The 21,735-nt window shown below is 39.9% G+C and overlaps 1 protein-coding gene across 1 annotated transcript; it reads right to left on the reverse strand.

Annotated features, from left to right (window-relative positions):
* Nucleotides 1–458: 458 nt before the first annotated feature.
* On the reverse strand, nucleotides 459–19,356 carry kpna6 (karyopherin alpha 6 (importin alpha 7)). The gene is made up of 14 exons (XM_046058473.1): nucleotides 19,229–19,356; nucleotides 16,676–16,809; nucleotides 16,456–16,548; nucleotides 16,196–16,295; nucleotides 15,992–16,086; nucleotides 15,391–15,522; nucleotides 15,168–15,256; nucleotides 14,972–15,071; nucleotides 13,765–13,928; nucleotides 12,962–13,040; nucleotides 11,696–11,821; nucleotides 9,283–9,410; nucleotides 7,333–7,517; nucleotides 459–5,135 (listed from the first exon to the last, which is right to left on the reverse strand). Exons 1-14 carry the CDS (start codon nucleotides 19,230–19,232, stop codon nucleotides 4,948–4,950), a joined length of 1,617 nt encoding a protein of 538 aa, XP_045914429.1. The 5' UTR covers nucleotides 19,233–19,356; the 3' UTR covers nucleotides 459–4,947.
* Between the last annotated feature and the right edge of the window lie 2,379 nt (nucleotides 19,357–21,735).

Consider the following 21,735-nt stretch of genomic DNA (forward strand, 5'->3'; position numbering starts at 1 on the left):
CCTCACGAAGATCCATTTTAACCACTTCCTACTGAAATGGGTTAAATGAGGTTGAACTTAAATGAGAACAAATACAACATTTGGAAAATGCCCTTTGTTGTGTAGCATTTCTAACCTCATTATTTGGAACTTTTCTCCCATGAAATTAGAGAAATTTAATAAAATACTTGTAGCTATTTAAGCTTTAAACTAGAGCATGCATCCCTTAAAACGTAACATAATATTGGTTAAATCATTTCACATTAGGTCTGACATTTTAAACAATGGATATAGAAGTGGGGAGAAATCACTTTCAAGTCACTGACTTGCTAGTCAGTTCAGTACCGTATATATTGTAGTACAGTAACATTCCAGTGATGAAAGAAGAAACATTTTCATTAAAGGGTTGTAACATAACTTTATTTGTTTTCTACAGTATTTCCACTGAACAATTTTAAATTCAATACATTTTCTTTACATTTTTAATATTGTTGCTGTTTCCTGTATGCATTTTTTCCCCATGTTCATGTTTGTGTGTCATGTTCAGTTGAAGTGTATTTCTCGTCACTCATTCATACCGTCGGTAAAGTCAAGTCAAGTCACAGTTTCAGATGGGTAATTTTGAGCAAATGAAAAATCATGAACAAGAATAGAGAAAATAAATACATGTAAAAGAAATGAGAGGACCAGAGCAGAAAATACATCAGGACTGGTCAGTGATGGCATATGAAAAGTATTTTACAAACATGTAGCATTGTAAACATTTGTAGCGTAGACAACATTACTTGACCAAGCCAAGCATGGCTTTAGATTTTGATAGACATGAACGGCTTCTAGGACGGAAGACAAGTCAGATTTGAGATATTTAGTGATGTCTGTTCATTCCCCCATAGATTACAAGGTTCCTGATCATGCAGCCAGACTAGGACAAACTTTTACTCTAAACACAATTATCCAAAAATATAGCCCAGAATATCCTGATCAGGAAAAAGATCAAGAAAAGCAGAAAAGGCTTGTATCCTCACCTCCTATTTTATTGTCTATTTTTTTCCTGTGACATGTTCTAATGAGGCTTTTTTCTCCACTTCTCAGAAGTGATTACAATTGCATCTGAATCCCTGTCAATGTATCAGAAAATACATATAGTTTAACTTGTAATACTTTTTAATGTAAATCACTGCACAATTTCTGAATCCCAGATTTTATCTTAGAAAAAGGTAAAGTAGTTGCCCGCCGTTAGATCCACCTCATGGGAGGGGTGTCACCTGTGAGAGCAGTGTGTAGGTGGATATTTGCCTCTGGGGTGCCTGATTTTGGACAATAGTTATTGCAGTCTTCTGGATTAGTTTGCAGATTTTCTAACTCTCTAAACAGTACTAACAGAAAAAATACAACTGAGAAGAGAGGGACTGGGCTATTGCAGCCTCTAATGAAAAGAAGCACATTTGAAATGGCCTGAAACACTCTCGTAGTCATAGTGACTGGGTCAACACAAGCCAATTACATGAACTACTGAAAACAAAAGAGAAAATAATTTCAACCAGCCTTTAGATAAAACTTTGGTAAACTAAGACAATAAGGTTAGTACCTGCAATTGTCTGCTATGATAGTCGCTTAAGTTTCCTCAATTTGCATCATGTGCCACATGTAAGTACCACAATATTTGTATTAGCGCAAAGTCTCTTTTTGCACAATGAGGGACTTGCTAATGCCATGACATCAAGAAAATGCTCAATATTATGCTCCACTGTGCAACATGAAATCAATTCTTTAATTCCAAAAATATCTGCAGCTTAGCTCTGCACAGTGAAAACCATTTGAAGACTGTAATAGTGGGGACCATCACAGCAAGTAGCTGGAAAGACCAGTTTTATGCAATAAATCAAGTAACCCCCCCTCAGACAATTACGCTACCTTAAATGAATTCGTTTTTTTTTTTGTTTTAAGTTGCCCACAGTAAAGAACGCCACTTTTCCAAAGAAACAATGGCAAATAATGTAACTTTAAAGATAAGGAAAATAGAGCAGCAATGTTTTGCACAAAATGTGTGCACATTCAAGTAAATAAAAGATAAAGAAAATAATCTATAAGTCAAAGACAGATACATAAGAACCTCCAGTCTTTGTTGGTCGGATTGGCACTTTTGTGAATAGGAGTGCATTTTCAATTTTCAGAAATATAAATATTTTTTTTCCTGGTTGATGTACTGATCATTTTTTTCCCCTCTCCTTTCCTTTTAAACATTGCAATTCTGGCATTATTTGTAGGCCAAGCACAGAATTGGCCATGATATCGTTCCGTTATAAATGCTGCTCTACACATCGGTCATGTAGAGGTCAGTTCTTGATGCTCAATTATTCATGATTTAAACTCTCGTGTCATCTAGGAGCACACGTGTTCTGTGGATAACATCTCAAAAACTCATGAAGCAACAACAGGGAGCCTCACCAACACCCGTTACTCATTCAGTCAATTAATGCTCAAAATATTTGTGTTGCATGTAGTAACAGCCGCTTATACTATGACTATACTGCACAGACTAAAGTCCTGTGAAAAAAACAACAACTTAAAACCGAAAATAACCAATTGGAAAAATAGGGCTGGCTCAGTAATCCACAGAACAGGGGCTCCCAGATTCTGATGGGGACATAGTCACAGAGTCAATGAACCTTTTCCTCACACAGTGCCCGTCAGTCAAACATCACACGACCACAGTTCTGCTTCATCCACAAAGCCTAAACCCTGATCCATGATCAGCTTCTGTCACACACATAGCTGATCTGAGATCAGGGTTTACAGGGCTAATTTAAAACCAACATAAGTCATGTGGCTAGAAACAAACAAAAAGTTTCCATAAGACCTACGTGTGTTCCGAATAACTTCTGAATTGAAGAAACATCAATTTTCATTGTCTCAATTAAGCCAGAAAATCATCTTAAATAAAACTGAACCAAGGGCAACATTTTTATAAATAAAGAAAAATACTAAGTGCTCTGAAACAAAAAAAAACAAACAAAAAAAACCCCAGCCAAAATGTTCATTTTCACACTTGGAGAAAAGCAAAACTTTAAACTGAAAAACAGAAAGAACTACTTTCTTTTAATCCAAAGACTATGGAAACTATTTTACTTGCTACTAGCCACTCATCTATGTGAGGTGTGTGTACAGTGTCTGCTGGTGTTGTATGCAAGTGTGCATGAAGTGTGCGCAAATATATATATGTAGAGATATATATATATATATATATATATATATATATAATGCAAATACATCAAAATTCAAATATATATTTATACTTGAATTTTTTGTTGCAGTTAGGCTCGTCACTTGTCAGAGATATATCCCTAGCCAAACTCTGGTTGTTTTTTTAGACCCACATGGGGACAAAGAAGCGGCGTAGACTCTCCTAGCCAGGCAGAGGATAGGCTATTTACACCAATACCTACATATGACAACGGACCCATGCAAAATCATTAACAGTTGTCATTCCAATTCCTCAAAAATATAGTGAAATAGAATGCCATAGGTTATATATTAATTCTACCACTATACAAAACACTATCACCGTTAACGTCACCAAACCCACTTCCTGTTTTTTAACTCCAGGACAACAAGGAACGCTGAGCAGTGTACTGCAACGTCTCACAGTATTTCTTCACACTATTCTCCGTCTCTCTGTGCCAACTGTCTACGTTTGGCCAGGGATACTCAGTGACTGCAGGCAGGGTAAGAACACCATGCAAAAACCCTACCACATAAATCTGGGGGGTGGGGAGGGGAGGCACAGGGCCTAGCTAACCAGCAGCAACCTGTTTACACTGAGCTCAGAAAAACAAAACTATAATTGTTTTGTCTGATGAAATTCCCATGACATCTCTGTACCTCACGTGGTATTTCACCCTACTTTAAACATCTGCAATCCCTTGAATTCATTCATAAATATAAAAATAAGTTTGGTTTGCTGCTGCTGCCGACGTTTCCCCCCTAAATCCCCAGCTATGCCTTGTTTAATGGTTAGATCACTTCATTATTCAAATGTATTGTTATTAATAACACAGCACACGACAAACATCGGATCTCTAGCTATACCACCCTCTTTTTCCTTCTAGATCTCTTCAAGATATCTCAAAACCCAATCCCTTTTCCAATATTCCATCCCAAAGCCCTTCCTTAGTTCAGACAGTTATCTAAATGTTTACACTTCTTCCTACCTGAACACCCCCCCCCGAAATTTGTCCCACTTAGAAAAATGTTAATAGATGAAAAAACACTTCTTATTCTTAGCTTGGGCATCAGGACAGTAGAAGCCCTGGACTTTGGGTGGAAATGTGTGCCTCTGAACACACATACAGATAAGATCCCCCCCACACCCTCCCAATCAGCAGATATGCAGAGACCAGCCCTAAGCCAATAAAGAAAAAAGACAAAAATCACAAACACAAAAAAAAAAATAAGATAAATAAGGGTTGGGGGGAAAATAACTAAAAGGAACCTTGTTACGTGTTTTTTTCTTTGATTTGCATTAAGTCAAACATATGACATCAAGATCTGGGCATATTTCACCTCATGCACCCCTGTTGGTGGACTTTGCATGGGGATGCATGAGTAATCCTGAATATAGGAATGTCCCATTAGAAAAGCAATTAAAGTATATATAAAGATATTGACCAACCGTTGTTACTGCCAATGAGGCTAAGAGCTATCAAATGGCAGATGGAAGATGTCTGTGTGTGCGTTTTAAGCCAGGGCAGACTCACACTTTGGGCTATGACGTGATCACGTCCTCTTCTAAATGTAATGGAGTTTGTGTGGAGCTCTCCCCTTGGCCATGTAACACATCAGTCTGCTTGGGGAGGATTTGGGGGGGGAATCATACAAAGGTATGACTCAGGTAACTAGGGACCCTCCATGAGGTGGGGAGGTATGGAGTGGGTTAATTGGGGTATTTTAGAGGAGGAAGGTGCTGACTTATAACTGGAAGCCCTCCATGGGGGCCTCCTGCTGGGGGAAAAGGAACTGCTGGTTGGCCTGGTCCACCTGAGGGGCTAGACTGTTGTCCTCGTCCTCCACCCCGAAGTAGTGCTCAATCAGGTCAAAGGCCTTCTGGTAGATCTCCTGGTTGTCGTGGCTCTGGAGGAACTCTATCTTGTCAAGACCTGGAAAAAAAGTCATGTTAGATGAATGTACATTGGCAAAATAATAAGCTTTTCTTTTCGAAAAAGGAAAATCAGATCGAGCCAGTCACTGCTGAGTAGGACTAATGCTTAGGACTAACACTTTATGAGTACGGACCGGAATTTGTCTGTAGCATAAAGTATGTAAAACTGTCATATATCTAAAGTTGGCTCAGTGTGCCTGATTTATACTTCTGCGCAGAGTGAAAACCGTAGTCTATGGTGTAAGCTACGCATGTAGTCATGCATTTATACTTGGTATATACTTGCCATAGTTAGCAGTAGCGATATAGCACCTGCAGTGTTGACTTTTACTGATCAAGCTGGCTAACTTCCGTTTTAGCCCTACACTAACTTGAATGGGGCTAAAACGATAATTGTGCAGCTCTTCTAGACTTTTCAAATGTTATCGACCGAATGGATCACATTTTGGGGGAAGAGCGTGTCGGGCTACGGCGTACGTGGCTACGCGTAGGCTTATCGTTTCATCTAAATCAGGAAACCTTTAACTTTAGACTATATTTTGTTAAGGCAAAATTCTTTAACACTGATGCACTGATCAGTTCTGCATAATGTGTTCAATACCAAAAGGAATGAAACATGTTTTGGTGATGTTTTATCCTTGACAAGATGTTTTCACTATTCTGGGTTTCAATACACGGTGCTCTTAGTGTGCTTTGAAAAGAAAGATTTGCAGCATGTCTGCTCTTACCAGCTTCTTATATGATGATACACAGTAAATCAAACCCTTATCATATGGGTTTTCAGTATGCATGTGTTTTAGGGATGAAACGGTATGAATTTTTCATATCACGATTATAGTGACCAAAATTATCACGGTTATCAGTAGTATCATGGTATTGTAAGAATGTGCCAAAAAAACATTAAAATGTACTGGTACACACACTGAAACCATTTCAACAAGTTTTATATTGAAAACTATAAATACAATTGCCATTTTGTTTGCATAAAAAATAAAACAGCAAATACCTTTTGTAAACATATGAAAATCATCTAAGTGTGCGTTATCAAGATTTTATATTACATAGGTCATACAATGATCCCGTGGACAATTACATGAAAACAGTCTATAGAAGACAGTGATAGTAACTGTAATGAGCCCAAAAACTGACTAGTCGAAGATTTGATGCTTCGATGGGCGGAGTCAATCTCACAGTCGAAGGATCGCAGCGGAAACAAGGATCATGCCATTTTGGTTATGTGGGGGTGCTCAACGTGTGATTTTACATAGAACTACCAGTTTTCTCCCAATAACTTAATATACAGGCTATTACAGTATACATTTCAATATTTAATGCTGTAAATAAACATGTAAAAAGAATAAAACTTTCAATAAATGTTTTTAAAGAGTGTGAATAAATCCAAAATTGTAACCCTAACCCTGGGTTGTCAGTGCGCATGTGTAAGCGTAGCGTGTGTGTGTGCAGTGGCAGTGGAGGAACATTTGCAGAGACAGTTTGAAGAGACCGATCCTCAGCTTCACGGTGTTATGCCGAGTTGTTCGCACCTCGCAGGACCTTCGGATAATTCATCACCACATAAAGATTATTATCGTTTTTAAATAGCCGGCTACTTGAAATAGACCTGTGAGGAACCGTGACATGCATGCAGTTGACGGCAGAAGAGTCTGTAGCGTTTCTAAATATGCTGGTTGGTTGACTAAACAGCGTAACGTGTTATCATGTGCAGTGGACAAATAGACTCTGCCGACACACGACGCACACAGCAACAGAACGTGTAGCGTTTTTACAAGAGCAGCAACACAGAGCTTCAGTTTACACGCTGTTAGCAGGTCAGAGAGACAAACCAAAGCTACAAGTTAACTCACCCTGCGTTCACTATAAGGTCATTTTCTTCAATCAAGTTTCCTTTAGCGCTCTCATAAAAACTAAAATACGACCGGATTTCAGAGTGACTGAAAAATCTTCACAGTGTTGTCTATGACCCAAACAAACCCACGTTGCATTCTGCGCATGCGCGCCTGCTTCTGGGAGACGCTGGACACTGTTTGCTGTGAGATTATAACAGCGCGGTTAACCGTACCTGGTTATCATGGTAATTAAAATGTGTACGTTAATAATAACTGTCGGGAATTTTACCACAGTTTACCGTTAATCGTTTCATCCCAATGTGTTTGTATGGACATTGTGTACAGTACCATAGGCTTCTTCAATGAGGCTGCAGTAAGGATTCACTCCAGTGCCGTTGTTCTCCTGCTTGGCCTCCTGCTCGCCCAGCCTCAGGATGTTCTCCAGCCCATTGAGCGCTACTTGAACGATCTTAGAGTCCATGACGGTCAGCAGATCACATAGGGGCTTAATGCAGCCCAGGTTCACCAGATATCTACACACACACACAAACACACACACACACACACACGTCAGATTGATTCTTAAATGTTTAATTTCAAGGTAGGGCTGCAACTAATGATTATTTCAGAATCAGTTTTATTGCCAGGTATGTGTACACATACGAGGAATTTGACTCAGGATTGTACATTGCTCATGATTATCGACTAATCTGTAGACTATTTTCACGATTAATCGACTAATCGTTGTCAAGGTCAAGAAATTGTGAAAAATGCTCATTACAATTCAGCAGAGCCCAAAGTGACCAAAATTTGTCCAACTAACAGTCTGCAACCCAAAGACAATTCCTTACATTTAAGAAGATTAAACAAGCAATTTTCCACATTTTTGCTTTAAAAAAAAATGTCTGAACCGATTAATCGAAATAGTTTGCGATTAATTTTCTTGCGATCGACTAATCATTGCAGCTCTATTTCAAGGTCACTTTTTCCATTTACAACGCAGTGTTCTTTATCCAGATTAGAGGGTTTCAAACTGTGAGGTGTGCCTCCCCAGGCTCAGCAAAGATACTGTTTAAGGTGAAAGGGACAAGTGCATCCCGCTGTGTTGTCAAACACAACTGGAAGTTAGTTATTGCAGTTTGGCCAGCGTATCAACATGGTCAACAGTTGGAGCAACAACTGACTACTGGAATTAGTGTCAAAGATTGTACTCCTTGTTCTCGCAATCATAACTCTGCGAGATCTGACCGCATACACACACACACTTTTAGATTCAGTGTGACATTTCCAAGCACACCACTAGCACAGTTCATTATCTCCGATGTCCATCGCAAACAAACGCCCATTCATTCATTATGAAGTCACAGAAAGAAAGACGCTCTTTCTAACTATAGAAGTTGGCTGAGAATCATGTTTTCCAGCTTTCTTCAATATATTTGGCATATTTTTAAATGGTGACCATTTTCCAAAATTTACACATATCAGTTGAAGTTGTTGCCAACAGCTAAGTAACTGCTTCCTTGCCAACATTACTGTACACTTCCTGTTTACATCTCCAAAGCCCTCAAATTACGGGAACTGTAGTTACAAAACTCATAGCACGAGTATCCTGCAAATCAAATTAGGACAATGAATAATAACTGGAGGGACAAATTATTAGTGTTGCACTTATTATAGGAACCTTATATTTTTGTCAGGACTACGGCTCAGAAAGTCCCATCAACATAAAAGATTGAGATTTAATACACTTCAGTTTTTATTTAAGTCCCAATTTGCTTCATTGTAATTAAGCTAATAATTCTCGATGATTCCTATCAACGCCTGAATATTCAGAACCATGGCACTGCCTTGTGCATAGTATTCCTTTTTTTTTGTTTGTTTGTTTTTAAAACCACCTAATTTCTCCATGGGAATCTTCATTTCCAGTATGTCACTTCATATTTTTACTTCTGAAATATTTTCAGTCACTAGCTGTCAGGAAAAGATTTGTGTTAATTTATGAACAGATACATATTAAACACCTAAACATGTTTACTATCTGTCACTCCAAGTGGTTTTTAAAAATTCTTTCAACTACTAGACAATGTGCTAATCATGCGTCCACACTCCACAGCCATCACTTGATCAACAAACACTTTCAACTGACCACTCTATTTAGTAGACCCAACTGATCTGGTACTGATATGATTAACTTATTGAAATTAAGAGATGATAAATCACAAGCACTCTCATTCAAATCATTCTTGGTATTAGCTGAGAGGGATTTGTAGCATACTGTTTATTTACTGCAAGTCTGACCTGATCTGTTCAGGTGTTCCTCCAGAGGTGGCGTTGGTGATGGCCCAGGCCGCCTCTTTCCTGGTCCTAAACTCCGCTTTCTGTAAGATGTCGATCAGCACTGGGAAGATGTTTGCATCAATCACCGTCTGCGGAGCAGGATGATATGAAATCAGGGGTGTCTCAAGCAGCTTCAACACAGTTATGCCATACTTACCGACCTAACCCTGGTGAACAGAGACAACAAAAGCAATGTGTGCGGCCCATTTTGTCTTAGTTACTGGTAGGACTGCACAATTAATCTAATCGCAATCACAATGTCATCATATGCGATTATATAACCGCAAAAGGTGTGCGATTTAATAAAACAGTAAAAGTGTGAGACACTCTTCTGTGTATGCGCTGCAGTCTGCTCATTATCTCCGCCCACACCGGGCTCCCGCATGTGCCTCTAAAAACAGATAAGCCTACGTGCAATCAGAAAAATGATTTATGAGCAGTGCACGAGTAACTTTTAAGACAACAGCCTACAGTAACCCCCCTCCCCACCCCGCCGTTATTCGTTCAAAACATATTCGGACGAGTCACCGGAGCACAGAGAGAAACGCTCTGTGACAGAGAGACGTCGGCAGCAGCTGAAGAGGTAAGACAAAGAAGAAAATTGGGAGAAGATAAGAAGGTTTGAGTTTGGCTCTCTGGCCATCGTTGTTCTACATGTTCAACTTTTCACAGAGGCGACGTGCTTGTCAATCACTTTTCGTCAAACGACCAATCACAGCCTGGATGGGACGTGTCATTAAAAAACGTTTGACATGCTACAGCAAATCAATAAATGTTGAACAATGATTACTGTCAAGTTAGTACTTAGCATTAACAAATTAGAGACCTATGTAGAGTTTTTTGATCAAATAAAAAAAATAAAATACCCACAGAAATGAAATGGCTGTAACTGGATTTAATATTCAACTAGTGGTAAAAAAGTATACTACTATATGAAATTCTAATGAATGTAGTATTTAATGCATTATTGTTATACTATCATTAAACTATTAACTAAACATTATACTATTTAATACACTTATGTACAGTTCCTCCTCCAGGTTGTGGATAGAGACTCTGCATTAGACAGATATGTGCTGCTTCTAGCCACCTCCTCTATAGAGCAACATGCTCCCTTGTTCTGTTTTACATCTGTTTTACTTGTTATTGTTATTAATATTGTTGATTGTTTAACTTTGTTCATGTTGAGAAAGACACTTCAAAATGTCAGTATTTTTCGCAGTCCTTGATAATTAAGCAAGTAGACTCATAGTACCATTTGCTCCATTAAAATCGAATTGCAATTGCAATATGACCTTTTCTCCAAATCATGCAGCCCTAGTTACTGGGTCGTGGGCCTGAAAGGACTGTAATGAATTGACAGGTGGACCTATCAGCCTCTACGTCTATTTCAGAAACCAATCTCAAGCCAAACACTATGTGGTCTTTATTATAGATAAATGTTTGGAATATAACAAAGTAATAAAACTGACCAATGTGGAATTACATTCACAGAATCAAATTTTCCATTTGATAGCTCTTAGTCTTGCTCTCATAGGCTATTGCAGGTTTTCCCTCAATATTCCATTGTTGTTCCTTTCACACTATAGGAAATAAACGATTTGAAATCGGGGAGGCTTCAGTCAGTAACATTAACATTATGTCTGTAAACCCCTCACACTACAGGATCGTTTGGCCAGATAATCTGTTCAGACCAAACTCGGATCAGGAGCGCCCCTGTGATTGTCGGGAGGGGTGAATCAGACCCAAAATTGCCCCAGTTATCCACTAGTGTGGAGCCAGCATATGTAACACTCCAGTGATTACATAAGGTCAAAATACTCTATAGTTCTGACATTTCAACACATTCGGTTCAATCTGCAGTAAAGTGGGTTTCCTAATATTTCTGTTCTTCTCAAAGAAAATTATTACAGTGTCATTCATTTTGACATTTATGTCATCGCAAAACAACATAGCACCTAAGTAAACATTTCTGCTACCATGGGTGGGGAGGATTACCTGAGGAAAATGTCAGATAGCGGGTTACCATGAATAATTGCAAAGTGACTATTTACTGTGACCTTTTACCGTTAATTTACTGGTTTCAAGAAAGGGTAGAGGCTGTAAGAATTCCTCATCATGCAGGAAAACAATGTCACAAAGCTACAGTAACTGTATTAGGGCAATGTTTAACCAGAAAGAAGCAGTTGTTTCATGTCCAACAGACTAAAGAAAAATACAGGGTGTTTTAAATATCAGAATGGAATATCAGGGGCAAAGTGATCAAAGTCATCCCCCACGAACCCAACCCAATGTATTGACTTTTCTTGGCTAAACTGAAAATTCTGCAGGTTTGTCCCCCATTTTAGTTAAATGCTTTTTGTGTGTGTGTCACCTGTATTTGTGCTCGGTTTCCTGCTGTGATGTTTGAGATGGTCCAGCATGCCTCTTTACGAATGGACTCTTTAGCACTGCTGAGAAGGTGCAGCAGACAGGGCAGGGCTGAGCAGTTCAACACCACCTACACACAGCAGCAGAGTGGGTACATAACATAAAAAAACAAACAAATTAAAGACAGGTTCACGAGTAAGTTGTGTGTGTATATATATATATATAGATAGAGAGAGAGAATGAATTTATCCTACTAACAAATACAGCTTATGTATCTGCACTCTACTACTTCATTGTCCTCCTGCTAACTATTAGACAAAGTCCTGTAATAAACCCTACCTCCATTCCAAATTCCATCTTTTCCCTGTAAATTTTTCTGAATTCTGTGTTTTACAATTCAAGCACATTTTGTCATCAGAAAGAGTGTGTAATCATGTGGTGGTTGCATACAATTTCAACAATAAGAAAATATTACAAATTTAATCCATATCATTGAATATGATGTATCATGCAAATACATATAAAGAAATATTCAAATGTATAATTATTTATGGAGACAGTTAAAAATAAATGTGCTGCAGCAGTAGGGTATTAAAAAAGTATTTAATAGAGGACACTTCACAATGAATGCATTGATGCAATAATTGTAGGCCCATTGTAAATTGTCCACTAATAAGTTATTACTTGACAGCCTCCATATGCTGCTGAACACATGGTAGGAGTTGATCTGAAAGAGGCTACTCTCACGAGGACAACTCTCCTACTTTTTTTACAAAGCTTGACTGGACCATAGGACCAGACGTAGCTTTTTTTACTTTTCCTAACAGAATATCTGACTCCGCCCATACAGCTAGTCTTCAACGAGCTCGTGTTTTTCCATCTGCCGATGTGGCTGCACTTTCGAGAGTTTGTTGAAGTGATGAGCTCTTGCTAGCACTCCAACTCTTCGATATGACAGTATGTGTGTGTGAAGTGGAGGAGTCACTGAGCCCATCACTTAAATACAGACACTGAGAGCAGAGGAGAGAAGCAGCACCCTTAAATGACACCAAAACACAGCAGCATAGTTTTTCTGTTTGTTTAGCTTAAGTGCTGTGAGAAGAAACACTTGTAATATTAGGTAAAATCCTGATTTTTATAAGTAGCATCCGCATTTTGGCAGATTCCAGAATATTCCGCATTTTACAGTTGATTCTATTTTCTTATCAATATTTTCCACATCACGGACAGACAAAGGTAGGACAATAAAACAAACATAATATACTCTCACCTGTGTCTGGATGTCATCTCCAGTTACAATGTTTCCTACAGCTCTCAAGGCAGGGGAGGCCACCTTATAGTCAGTGTGCCTGCAGAACGGGAGGTTTAACAGAGAGAGAGAGAATTTTAAGTATTTACAGGGCCCCATTTCAGAAAGTGGGATTAGTGAAAATTCTGAGTATGTTAAGCCTGAAATAAGGGAAACTCTGGGTTTTCCGTTTCAGAGAGCGAGATCAGATAATCCCTAGATCAGTAACTCTGGCAACTGATGCTGTGAACCTAACCTCCTCAGGAGGAGGTTAGGTTCACAGGATAAGTTGGAAAACCGTCAGTTTTTCCTTTAACTCCTCCCCTCCTGCGAAGCCTGAGGCGGCTGTCTGGCATACCGTTTCATTTCCTCATTCATTCTGTCGATATCAAAGCACATATCTGAACGCATTTACTTCTTCTCTTCTATCTTTAAAAACTTTAAAATTCCGGTTAGATCGGCTATTTGTTTTTTACCCAAACATGATCTTGAACATGACCGCTTTTATGATCAATCTGTCATCGATGTATGCTCAGATCTTCGCACATGATGATGGCATTTTTTCCATCCCGACGCACGCGCTTCAATCAGGCTCAACATACTCAGAGTTGATTGAACTTATTCTGATCAGCTGTTCTGGAACCGAAAATTCAGAGTTTCCCACCTCAGGCTCAATCAACCCAGCGCTTAGGGATAAGCTCAGAGTTTGTTAAGCCTGCTTTCTGAAACAGGGCTCAGGTTACATATACTGTGACAAAGACAATAGTGAGTGTAGCTGAACTTACATGAGTAACTCTACAAGGCGCCTGCAGACGCCAGAGTCGATGACAGCCTGAATCTTGTCATTGGGGCCGTCCGAGAGGTAGGACAGGGCCCAGCAGGCGTCTGCCAGCAAGTCTGGGTCACTGCTAAATAAAAGCCTGGAGAGTACTGGCAGACAGGGTGACACCTAGACAGCACACAAAACATATTTCTGATGAGAAACAACATGAATCCAACAACTCCAAAAGAGCCACACATCAAGAGAAACTTTTCAGCAGATAAGCAGTTGGGGGGGTAAAAGTAGCCTGGCCAAAGTTCTGTTCAATGAAAATTGTCATTCAGAAGAAAAAACTAGCAAACTGTGCATGTACATACTTTTCATGGAGACTGGGACATTTATAGTTAGTTAAATGGATAAATATAGGTAACCCAACTGTACTGTGTGACCTTGCACCTGACCAGGATTTTTCTCACACTGAATGGCTTTCCAAGGTTTCCCCACACATAGACTTTACTTGGCCCAGGTATATTTCTTTACACTTGTTAAAGCACTTTGTAACTTGTTTTTGAAAAGTGCTCTACAAATAAGGATTATTATATTATTATTATTAACGGCCACCCAAGTATATTTGGTGACCCATTTTAGCATTTTACAGAGAAACACAGAGACAGTTTTTATTGTTGCTGAATATTTTACAAGCACGGACCAGGTCGGATGCAATTTGTTAGCTACCACACTGGTTTCATTTTTCATAGGCTATGTAGTTAACAAGCCTCCTCCACATGTGGGACACCTGGTGCTGTAAACGGAATAGCAGGTGGAAAAATCTAGAAGGTGACTTCTGTGTCTTTTCTGCGACTTTATAAAACGTAGTCCTGATGGAGAAAGTCAGAGCCAACACATTCATGGAGAAAGAGACAGAAAGAAGCGGGGCACGCCACTGTGTCTGCAGCAGAGGTGTGCGCGTCTATTAGTGTGGGGAGAAGAGAACTTAAGGGAAAGCCAATTAAATTATTGAGTAAACACTAAAGTATGGTGGAGAATGAAGTACACTGCAGAGTTTTCCCCTGACAAATACAGGCTTTTTCCTACACATGATTGTGTATCCAAGCAGTGTTAACCACTATGTATGCTTTGTCCATAGCAAAATGTTGAAAATTAAAAAGTAGCAGGCCTGATCTGAAATTATCAGTTATTTTTGGTTTAGTCTTCATGAGGCGAAGTGATACCTTTTCAAAAGCAGGTGGAGGGTTTTTTCCTCTACAGAGATTAGACAGAGCCCACACTGCATTCCTAGTCATGGTCAATCTAGTGGATTTGGTCAGAAGCCTGAAATGACAAATGAGATAGTATCAGAAACACATTATTATTATTATTACTACTGGTAGGAAAGCTAAAGGACTGAATACAAGAACATGAGCTTACATTAATAGTGGTGGAAGGATGTTGCAGTTCAGCACATAGTCCCTGCAGACTGCACTATCCCCTGCAATATTCCCCAAGGCCCACACAGCCTGCAGGGGGGGAAAAAAAACACACACCAAACCTTTTTTACTTATGGGCATAAGTGTGAAACAAAGCAAAACAAACAGACACAACGATGGGCAAGATGGACTCAATCTATTCTCCCTATCACACCATGTGTTACCTGTTCTTGCACATCCTCAAATTCTGAGTTAAGTAGTTCTATGAAGATCGGTACTGCTCCAGCCTCAATCACCGTCTTTGTCTGCATTGATGTACCTGATGCTATGTTGGTCAGTGCCCAAGCTGCTTCAAACTGCGGGAGCACAAAATGTCATAGGAAAAAAAAGCACAATTTTAAACAGTTTTACAACAGAGCCTTAACATTAAGTGAGAGGAATCTTTAGGCTCCTTATGTGAACATTGGGTCACCTCAACAAATGACCATTTCCATTCATTTCACATCAGAGAGCCATTCAGGTTTTGGAGATAAGAGTTTACGCCTCACTGATTTGTGCAGAACAGAAAAAATGATGGCCAATCAGAGCCATTATCTTTCTTTGACTTATCACTATAAATTGATAACAGTTTATAGTGCCTTGCAGCAACAAAATCTAACACAGCTTGTGTATTTACCTCAATGGGATGCATACATTATTGTTTAAATAAAGTTTACCAGCCAGCATGGCAGGTGACACTTTACCAACATTTATCACTTGACAGATATTAAATGTACACTATTTGGGCATGGAACATGTACTGTGCATGCGTTTTTACAAACTGACCTGTAGTGTGCAGTTGACGCTTTTCTTCAAGAACTCCACAAACCTCTCCACTACTCCAGGTGTGTTTATAACTTCATCAATTGGTGGGTTGGGCTCTGAAATGAACACAGGTAAAACTGGATGTAAGTATTTTTGTTTTGTCAGTGGTGACCTCATGACTGGTACCACGGTTATGTAGAGTCACTGTAAGTAAACAATAGGTACCTTTGGAAAGTAGTTTTCTGAACTTTTGTGTTGTGGCGAGCTGAAGCTCTGGGTCCTCTGAGAAAAGCATCTCAACCATGTCCCTGGTAATGACTCCTTCCTGCAACAATACATGCACAAGCAATCTAAACACTTGATCCACTCAGCACAAACTCTGGAAAACAGGCTAGACAACAATAACTACCAAATCAGAAATGTATTGGGGAAATAAACCTGTATTTGTTTGTTGTGCAAGTGGTATTAGAAAAGTAGACACTCACTGTTACTGGAGAGCTGAGGTAGGAGTCCACCAGAGGACTCTCGAACATGGTTTCCTCTTCATTGAGAATGTCCACGTTCCTCCTCTTGAAAAGCTGTGAATACAAAAATTGTGTCCACAGAGACAGTTAAGCCGGACTATTTTCAGTATACTACATACTGATATAATGTCAAAGAAGAAGATAAAGGAATAAAGTGGCACGGACAGGTTTTGTGTAATACCTGTTGCTCTCGTTTCTGTTTCCTGAGTTGGATACCCTCTTCCTCTCTCCTGCGCCTCATCTCCTCTGGGTTCAGTGCTTTGTTCTTGTAGCGGTTCATCCTGTAGTTATCTTTGGCCGGACTGGCTGACGGCTCTGATGGGCCACAGACATAGTCAGGTAAACATCACGATTAAGACAGCAGGAAAGGTTGCGTACCACTTGCTTCATCTAAGTTGAACTTCATGAGTACACCATGTGTTGGAAACAGTAGGTGAACATGTGACAGAAAAAGTTTGCTTTTGTTTCCCCTTAACATCTCTAATAATAGATCATGATGATTAAACAGTGTGTACATATGTCTATATATATATAAAAAGGCCTTGTATAAACAAGCTCATAGGGGCATGGAAAACACAGCCTAAAAATACACACACACACACACACACACACACACACAGTTAAGCTCTTCATCTACCCTTTCAGCTGGCAGGCAGAACAAATGTATTTATTCAGTAGAGTTAAATCGCAGAATCAGCATAAACTGGTGCCCACACAGGACAAACTGCCCGTTCTCAGCATTTGTGCAGTCATGCCACCAGAAAAGGGCATTGAGCAGAACCCTGAGTCACCCAGGGCAACAGGGGAGAGAAAGAGAGGTGGGGACAACATTGCAACCTGCCACCAAAGCAGGATGGTGCCAACCTTCTGTGCCAAAAGCCCCCCCGATCGTAACAGCGGGGGTTTCCGAGGTTAAATATCGGAACAAGTGGTGCACATTGAGGTCATGTTATGGTTTCAGGGCATTAGCACAATCAGCCTCCTAAAAAGGCTTATGCATGTGTGTAATGTGTGCAGATGGTAAAGCCACGGGCATGGATGGCACATAAGCACAGGTTGCGGCTGGATGCTCTCATTTCTGTACTGTGTTAGTTAGATTAGCTGCTGGATGTGAACTGCACTGACTGTTCACTGTTTGGGCAGGATGGCACAGAAATAGCCCTGCTGAGAACACGTGTCGACATTGGTATTTCAGAGGAGACCCTACCTACAGCAGGGAGAAAGCAGATTGGTGGGTTGTGTTTAAGCGTATCTGGACTCAAATCAGGAAAAAGTCATGTTCCTACTGAAACCTATTTGTATTCAGATACGCTGATAGATTCTGTTTTATTTGTTGAGGTTCTGGATTAGCCTCTGCTGAGATTTCTGTCACTATCTAAAACCAATGGGTGTGGATTGGAAACCCTCTGTTGCAGAGTGGTGGCAGAAATATCAACGGCAGACATATCACAACCTCTGTAAATAAATCTGAAACAGTATGCATCGCTATATAGTATGACTTCTTGCATGTAAGATTTTGGGAAACCAACCTGACCCCCTAATTTAGTGTGACTAAGTGGAGCACAGCCTGTTTTGGTGACAAATCAACGAATGGAGCATGAGGAAGGGAAGAACAGGACTCCTGTTACAACTGTTCTGCCCCTCTTTCATTCGTCTATTTAAATAATGTTACTGTACATCACAAATGAAAAATACTTAACAACGAAAACAAAAACATGCACAAACCCTTGCCGGAATAGTCTGGAAAACATGGGGACCCCTGAGGTCACGTGTACACGCTGGTTTCGGTGTGTCCTGTCAGATATCTCATTACTATTCATCACTGATGTTAGCAAGCTTTCAAAAAATGTCCCGTGTTTTTCTTTAGTATGGAATTTAATAGCTTGTATACACTTTATCTTCAAAAGAATAACAAGTAACTCCACATAATCACACTACTGTGTAATTCTATGCGTTTGAAGAGCAAGTCTGTATGACACAGCTAACTTAGCTAAGCTAACGTTAGCGTTACCAACACACAAATATGTGCCTAATAACTATGACTATTAAATTGTGTCGTCTTATAGGTGGTGACTTATACGCTTTTCAATGTTGTTAAAAGTATCTTTCCAAGTACACAGCCATTAAACAGCAGAGAACAAAATGCATCTGCACCTCAACAGCTAGCTAACGTTACCGCTATCCACACCTGTGTTGTAGAGAAACACCAGAACCGTAGACACAGGCACATTATAACGTTACTTTGCAATTGCTGATAAGCACGCTAATGTATTGACTTAACTGACAAATAACTTAAGAGCTAAGATAAACGTGTGTAAGTTATTCCCACGTGAGAAAAGACGGTGACTTACAAAGCTTCACATTTAAGTTAGCCATTAGCCAAGTTTCCTTAAGTTAGCTAACAAATGGCATTTGTTGTTTTCTCGGGTTGGAATTGTGTTAGTAACAGTTACACTTTGTATGTCATTTGATAATATAAAACACTGTCCTAAGACTAGACAGTTTGGTGACAGTTTAAAATAACCTCAGTAACAGCAAGTGAACTAATGTTAGCGTAAAATAGCAACTCATCTTTCGCTACTACGTAGCATCGTTATTCAGCTACCTAGCTAATGAGTTAGCTAACTAGCTGAACGACAGGATGAAGATTTCACAATCATTACCCCCGATGACACAGCCAAATCTTTTACCACCTGAACGCATATCTGTACTCTCGATTTACTGAGAAGCTTACCCATCGTGTCCTATGTGGTTTGAGTGATCAAGTCGTGAAGATATAAATCAATTTTAAATCCGTTCTCTCTTCTAGCTTTCCAGAATTTGCTCCTGTAAGCAATATGTCTGCCGGAGACGGAAACGTCAACATATAACGCCGACATCCTGCCACCAGAGGGCACACGAGCCCCACAAAACACGCTTCTCAAATTGAGCAGTATGGGATCAACGGGATACAACAAATCCACCGTACAACACGAATCATGAACATTCATGAAAAATCAATTTAGGACTGGGTTTATTTAATTCTGACACGGATCCATTGGTCAAAATTGATAAGCTGAAAAATTTAGTCATTCATAACCAAAGTACCATGTCAGTTATCAGGGGAGGGCAAGGGGACACATGATTTAAGGTTAGTCTACTTCCAATGTCAGTTCCTCCCTCCTCTCCATTGTGCATACCCTCTAGCATGGTTTAGAAACTTCTCAGTCTTGGATCTGCATATCTCCCTACGGTTTTAAAATGCTGTGTGTGTGGAAACAGCCATGGTGCCCCAGTGTTTTTCTCAAACTGAATGTGACAGGGTAATACAGGTGAGGTGCATCTGTGGTCAATTTGCTGGGAGCAGGTAGTGGTAAATTACTGCACTATATTGCAACGCAGCATCATCCTCTGACAAGGGCCCCAGAGGGGGCCTGCGGAGATGCACCAGAAAAAAACTTTAGGGGGCAATGTTGTACAAATAAAATGGAAGTAATAGGACATTCACTACTGTCAGGGTGGCTTTTTCCCCCTATTGGAAAAGGTGTGGGAGGTCAAGCCAGCTGTGGCACAACTGAAATACTTTCCCATGATTACAATTTCTTAGCAGACTAGAACAAATATTGTTCATAGATCCATGCTCTCCCAGCATAGCCTTGGGCTCTGGACTGAACTTCACTCAGCTGAGCCATGAGGGCTGAGAACTCACAGCCTTCAGCAGGTGTGCTGGTGCAGAGATGAATCAAAAGAAACTGCTTGTTGGATAGCAGCACTCCGCTAGTATCAAATAACACACAGGACCAATTTGTGCCACTGAGGCGCAGCATTCAAATGCTCTCAGATCCAGTCCGCAGGGCTGTAGCTGGGGCTCATCAAGTCTGATTTCACAGGGCCTCTTTTGTAAGTTATTTATCTTTCTTATTTCTAGGCCTGCTGAAGCCCATCATACAGCAGCCTACACTCTGCAGAGAAGCAAAGGCTATCCATTAGTCAACGCCACAGAGTAAAGACTGCCTCTGTAATGGAATCATAAGAGTTGAGCTTGGCGTATAACCAAGGGCTTTTAAAAAGTAGACACGGTCACTACTGCTGTAGTCTCCCACTCACCACCACCTCCTAATGTAGATATAATAAACACAACAATCAAGACAATCTTTTTTCATCTAAATTTAAACTGTTCTAAATTAAAAAGAAAAAAGGAAGACCTCTTGTCCCAACCTCTTTGGTGGCCATTGCCTGTCCAGGCTGAGTCAGCAATATTGAAAAAACGCACTGCATTTTCAACAAGCAAATTCACAATGCTGCTACAGCACGACAAGAGAAACAGCAAGATGTTGATTAAGTGCTATTTAATCAAAATGAGTTTTTAGTTGTTTCTGAAAAGATGATATAGCATTTGTTAATTATATTTCTTTGGCAGGATCTTTTTCTGGCCACATTTTGTCCTCATTTTACGGCACTTAAAAGCTTTTTCCACAGATCTACAAGTATCTGTATGCTGAATGCTTTTTTGGCTGTTGACATAAATCCTTTCCATTTGTAGGGAGTCTGCTACTTTATCCAACGGAGAGGTTTCATAGGCAAATGTCTTGCATCATGCTCCTGGCAGTTTATCCACGATAAAACATCAAGCAGGACTCTGATCTCTGCAGGTGGCTGCTGCAACAAGAAAAACAAAAACTGCTTTGCACATTTAGTCTTGCCAAACAAAAATTATATGAACCCCATAAAGAGGCTAACAACATCAAGGAGCATGTTTGCAGAGTAAAAACTCAATTACAAGCGTCAAAAGCAGTTCAGTTTTAATTGTGCTTATTTGATTGTGCAAATATACCCACTTTAAACATGCTCCTTAATTCAATTACACCCAGTATGATAATAAGGCTAGTTTGCTGAAACGTGAGAATGTGGTTGGGCCGCCTGTGGGAGAGAGAACATCTGCAAGGCTCTGTGCTGAATACTTTGTGTGAGAGTAATAAAGGGTGAGAGAGATAACGCCATGGGGAGGATAGTGTGTGGAGAGAGCAGTGTGTCAGTGCATGTGGGCTGTGAATGGAAAAGAAGAGATATGTCTTCATAATATAGTGTTGAAAATCCATTCTGTGCTGTCCATTCCTTACTTTTTTATCAGACCCTCTCTCTCTCAGTCTCTCTGTCTCTCTATGGCTTTCTGACATCAAGCAGGTGGCGGGGGGCCGATAAGTAAGATGCTGAGTAGGTGATTTTAGAATATTCTTGGCGATCAGTCGATCATTCCTTGCG

This window comes from Micropterus dolomieu, linkage group LG09 (assembly GCF_021292245.1).
Source record: "Micropterus dolomieu isolate WLL.071019.BEF.003 ecotype Adirondacks linkage group LG09, ASM2129224v1, whole genome shotgun sequence".
Taxonomy (NCBI): Eukaryota; Metazoa; Chordata; class Actinopteri; order Centrarchiformes; family Centrarchidae; genus Micropterus; species Micropterus dolomieu.